A 5,479-nucleotide genomic window follows, 5' to 3' on the forward strand; every position below is an offset into this window, starting at 1 on the left:
CCTGTGTCTTAGCCGGGCATCTCCGAGGGCTCCCACACCTTCGTAGGGCCCAGATGGAAAATGAGACCAAGGGGGGCGCGGTGTGGAGGCGGTGGTGGGATGGGCTCTCCTGAGCCCACCGCTGAGTAGCAGGGGTCTGTGGTGGGAAGGCTCCTTCCTACTCTTGGGCCTGGTTTCCACACTCATGATTGGGAGGGAGGGAGGGAGGCAAAGAAAGTGCTGGGTGTCAGATTTGTGGGAACATATTCAGAGAGGGAAGAGATCCTGAAGGCTTTCCAGCCACAGCGAGACCTGGGCTCCCCGCACTCGGACCCAAGCCCAAGAGATGAAAAGTCAAAGTGCAAGAGAGCCTCCCCCTCCACGCCCCCTCTTCCCCCTTCCCCAACACCTTCTGGGGCCGAGGGCCCTGGGGACAGCCTCTCAGACCCCTTCCCACCACTCCCCCCGCCCCCAGAGCTGGGAAGCACAGGAACGACAGGAGCGGAACCTGTCCTGCAGCCGAGCTTTATGAACTCCAGTTTCCACAGGCTGAGCCCTGTCCACGCACAGCAGTGTCACTGGGGCAGGGCCTGGCCGCGGCCCACTGGGCAGGTGGAGGAGCTCCCCCCGGACCCCAGGGGGGACCACTGCAAAGCAGCCTCCAGCGTGCCAGGCCTCTTGGGACCGCCGGGGCTCTGAGAGGGTAAGCCCCCTTCCCCAAGTCCCAGCCACCTCGCCTGGGGTCCCCGGGGCTATACAGACTTGGGGTCCGGCCCTGGCTCGGCCTCCACCTCTGGTTCCGCGGGCCGAGCCCCCGGGGTTGGCACCTCCCGGGCTTCGAGGCTGCCAGGTGGCTCAGCAGCGGTGGGCAGGGCCTCCGAGTCCCCTTCGGCCTCAGCGTCCTCGGTGTCACTGGCCCCGCCCTCGGCACCTTGGCCTGGCCGGGTGTCCCGAGAGCGACGCAGGCAACAGTTGGTGGCTACGGCCATGAAGACCCCGGCCAGGGCCACCTCGGAGCCGGCCAGGTAGAAGATAATCTCGTAGTTCTTCAGGGCGTCCACCAGGCGGCCTGGGGCGGAGGGAGGGGGCAGTGAGGGCCCGCAGGGAGCCCCACCCTTCACCCTTCCCCACAACCTGGTGGGGTTTACATTTGGGTGACGCAGACGTGCTCCCGGCTTTGTTCCCGTTTTACAGAGGCGAAACCACACACGTGTTCTGCCATTTGAGACCTTAAAAATGTCACCACCTCCTCGGACCTCAGTTTCTTAAGCGATACGGGGCCTTTGGGGAAGCAGCACTTTACAGGTTACAAGCCCCCCCACTCCACCGCCAGACTGAAACCCCACATGTGCCCTGTGACTTGCCCAGCCAGCGAGCTGGGGGGGGGGGGCGGGCACTGGGCACAGCCTCACCCTCCTGGGGGCCCCTAACTCTTGCTCTTTCCACCTAACTCCCCTGGTCTTCAGAGGCCTGGCTCAGCTTTCTGTCTGTCTCCCTCCCCAGCCCCCTCCTGCCCCTGCCCGGGGCCCTGGTACCCTAAACTAGCGCGGGCTGGGGGTCAGACTTGGGGCTTGCAACCCCTCTTTCCCCCGCTGTATTGGGCCGAGTGTTCTCTCTGGGCATGTACTACTTTCGTACTCAGGAAAATCTCTTAGTTTCAATGGTAAATATTCTCCCCCCAAGTGTGGCTCCTCTGTGGGCTCCATCCTCTCGGCACGTTTGTCCCCGACCACCCCAGGCTGTGACCCCTGGGTCCACAGCTCTGTAGCCTCAGGGAGGCTTCCCGGTGTCCCCCAAGCCGGCTGCCTGCCTGAGCCCCTCTGAGCCCTGCTCCCAAACTTGCCTTCCTGGTCCCTGCCCAGCCAGCCAGCCCTGTCCCTGCCCCTCCCACACTCAGCCCTGCAGTGTTCTTCTTCTTCTTACCCCCTATTAGATCCACCCCCCCAGGTCACGGGAGAAAATGGAAGCTGGATCCCTGAGCCTCAGGGGGGCTGGTTTTGTGGCTTTCGGTGGTAGGCTTGGGGGGCCCGCCCTCACCCTGAGTCGGGTGAGATGACAAGGCTTGTTGAGGGTGCTCGGCTAGCCCAGCCCTGGAAGGAGGGGCAGCTCGCCCTATCTCAGCGGCAGCCTGGGCCCCAGCAAAGTCAGCCTCCCCTCATTGCTCCCCCCACAGCCGGACCTCAGCGCTCTTGCTCACAGGCTCTCTGCTGTTTCAGGGACAAGCCGCCAACCCAGGAGGGCCCTAACGTTCCCCCTTTCCAAGCTCAGTTCCTCTCTCACTTGTATAGGGACACTGTCGCCCTAATGTGCCCCACACCATCCTACGTCCTGTCCCGTGGGGTCTACCCTGTCCTGTATGCCGGCCCCGGCAGGGACCCTTCCCTGGCTTCTCATCATGGTGATTGCCTAAGGCGGATGACAGTAGAGTGCCCTGCGGGCGGTGCGCAGTGGAAGGCCGGGACCCTGTCCCTGCACAGCAGCCTCACCAAGCCAGGGCGGGGCTGGCCATGGCCCGCTGGACAGATGAGGGAGGGTGCCCCCCTGGGCTCCAGGGTCATCACCCCATGAGCACCCTGAGCACCCCGACTCTGCTCCCGGCCTCACGGCTGCTTCCTCAAAGACACTGGCCCTATCCTGGTCACCCTTAGAGGCTGCAGTGTTCCAAAGGTAGGGCTTTTAGCCCTGGGCGGGGCTCTGCTGGAACTCTGGGACCGCACTGCACTAGGCCCCTATGCCTCAGTTGTCCCAACTGCAAAAGGAGAATAAGCATCTGCACAAGGACTTGGAGCCAACACTTGAGATGACCCAATGGGTCAGCGGCCGTCAACGTCCTCCCGGCACCTTTCCCTGGCCCTTCCGCCCCCACCCGGAGCTAGCGGTACCGGCCTTGGAGGAGGGGCTGATTCGCCATGGGAAGCCCCCCCCACACACACACCGCCCCGGGGCTGTCCGGGTCGATGGGCCCTTCCTCTCATCCCTGGAAGCTCCATCTGGGACAGGGAGGGCGCTTCCCTCCCTCTAGGAAACTAGCCCCGCACCCCCTCCTCCCGCGGGGCGCACCGGCAGAGGGCGGTCCAATGAGCACAGCCACGGCCTCGAGGAGCAGCACCAGGCCCAGCGCGCTGGGGAAGCGGTGCGAGCCCACCGCTGCCATGAGCACCTCGAACTGAAGCGCACCCACCATGCCGTACGAAAGGCCGAAGGCGACGCAGAAGGCGACAAGGGCGCCGTAGGAGCGCGCGCGTGCGCTGCTCAGGTCCGTGAGCCCGTTGGCCATCAGGGCCAGGCTGAAGAGGTAGGCGACACGGGGTCGGAGGCGCGCCAGGCCCGCCAGGGCGCCGCACGCCGGCCGCGCCACGATGTCCACGAAGCCCACGATGGACAGCAGGAAGGCGGCGTCGGCGTCGGGCACGCCCGCGTCCTTGGCGTAGTTCACCAGCAGGATGGCGGGCACGAAGAGCCCGAGCGCCATCAGGAACTTGGTGACGGCGTACACCCCGAAGGCGCGGTCGGCGCACACGGCCACGTCCAGCAGGCGCCGGCGGGGGCGGCCGCCAGGGGGCGCCTCGCGCAGACGCAGCCCCGCGCGCTGCGCCTCCGCCTCCCCGGGAGCGTCGTCCGCGCTGTCCCGGCGAGGCCGCGGGCCGGGCCCCGGCGGCGGGCGCATGACGGCGCCGCACGCGCAGCAGTGCAGCAGGAGGCCGCCGAGCAGCAGGAAGCCGCCGCGCCAGCCGAAGCGCTCGAGCAGCTGCTGGCCGAGCGGCGACAGCGCCGACAGGAACACGGGGCTGCCCGCCGCCGCCAGCCCGTTGGCCAGGGGCCGCCGCCGCTCGAAGTACAGCCCCAGCATGATGAGCGACGGCTGGAAGTTGAGGGCCAGGCCCAGGCCTGCGGGCGAGGCGGCGCTGCGCCGGGCTCCCCGAGCTCGCCCCCGCCCCCAGCCCCCAGCCCCCAGCGGGAGGGAGGGGGCCGGGCCCCGACAGGGAGGGCCAACCCCCTCTCGAGGGGAAACTGAGGACCGGAGGCCTTGCAGAGAGGACGCCCGCCACCCCCCGCCCCCAACCCGCACGGCCAACCCCATCCGCGCAGGGGAGGCGAGTCGTGGCCGCCCTCACCTGTGAGCACCCCGGCCGTCAGGTAGAGCTCCAGGAGGCGCGTGGCGAAGGATGCTAGGACCATGCCCGCCGAGGCCAACAGCCCACCCACCAGCATCACCGGGCGGCAGCCAAAGCGGGTCACGAGGATGCTGGAGACTGGACCTGCGGGCAGGGCACGGTCACCGCTCAGGCCGGACTAATCTCTCTCCCGTGGACACTCCAGGCTTGGCACCTCCCAGCCCCCAGAAGATGGCTCGAAGGGATAAGGGCACCCTCGGTTCAGAGAGGGCGGTGTCTGCCCAAGGTCACACAGCGTGGCTGGGACAGACCAAGGAGGCAGCGCCCTGCGGGGGAGGCAAGGGAGGGACCCGTCTTGGTCCAGAGGCCCCAGCCCCAGCCCTCCTGAGAACAGGGAACCCAAAGCAGAAGAGGCAGACGCCCGTCGCTGTTTAATCTGCACAGCTGGAACCGTCCCTTGGGCTGCTTGGGCTCTGTCCACCCCTTACCCCCACCTCCATGCGGTCAGGGTAACGCCAGCGTTTCCCCCCACCCCCGCAGGTGGTCAGGGCGCCGGCGAGCTGGGAGCGGGAAATTTTATTTCATATTTTATTTAGATCTGTTTCCCCACCTGTAACAGAAGCTGTAGGTCTTTGGCAGGAATGGAGGGGCCCTGCCCGCTGGCCAAACTGGCCGGGTCCGCCACCCGGCTGTGGGCGCCACCTCGCGCCGCTGCCCCCTTCCTGCCCTCTCCTCCCCTGTCTCTGGGGCCAGCGTGTCCACGGCAAGAAAGTGGTTTCCGTGCTGCCCCCGCCCCAGGGGTCTGGGGGAAGGGCAGGGACCCGCGGGGGGGCGCTGACCGGTGCCGTAGAGCATGGCGAGCATGATGGAAGACACCCAGGCTGTGTCGCTGTAGCCCGCGCCGAAGTCGCGCATGAGCGCGCGGAAGAAGACGCTCACGGCCTTGGGAAAGCCGTAGGCGAAACCGGTGACCACGAAGCAGGCGCCCAGCACGGCCCAGCCCCAGCCGCCGTCTGGGGGTCCCGCACCCCGTCGGGGGCCGCCAGCGCCCATCGCTGCTGCCTTTGCTGGAGGAAGGGGACAAGAGGGAGCCGCGAAGGTCTGTAGCCCCGACAAGAAAGGGTGGTGGAGACCCAGCGTGGGAAAACTGAGGCACGGGGCTACCCACGTGAGCCCTGCTTTGGAACGAGCCAGAAGGGGAAACCGAGGTAGAACCGCACTCCAATCCCCCCGCCTCCAAGGGGCCTGGGGAAAGATGAGGGGTGGATAACAGAATCGTTCCCACCTGAGTCGGGACTTCAGGAAGACGCCCTCCGGAGGACACTCCTTGTCTAGGGACCTAGTGGGGGCGCGAGAGGGGGTGCTGGTGAGTGGGGGGGGGGGGG

General features: G+C 67.0%; 1 protein-coding gene across 1 annotated transcript; it reads right to left on the minus strand.

Annotated features, from left to right (window-relative positions):
• Positions 1 to 731: 731 nt before the first annotated feature.
• On the minus strand, positions 732 to 5,147 carry SLC16A8 (solute carrier family 16 member 8). The gene is made up of 4 exons (XM_040637085.1): positions 4,934 to 5,147; positions 4,095 to 4,238; positions 3,040 to 3,867; positions 732 to 1,048 (listed from the first exon to the last, which is right to left on the minus strand). The coding sequence occupies exons 1-4, from the start codon at positions 5,145 to 5,147 to the stop codon at positions 732 to 734; spliced, it is 1,503 nt and encodes a 500-aa protein (XP_040493019.1).
• Between the last annotated feature and the right edge of the window lie 332 nt (positions 5,148 to 5,479).

Source organism: Ursus maritimus, unplaced genomic scaffold, assembly GCF_017311325.1.
Source record: "Ursus maritimus isolate PB19 unplaced genomic scaffold, ASM1731132v1 scaffold_21, whole genome shotgun sequence".
Classification (NCBI taxonomy): Eukaryota; Metazoa; Chordata; class Mammalia; order Carnivora; family Ursidae; genus Ursus; species Ursus maritimus.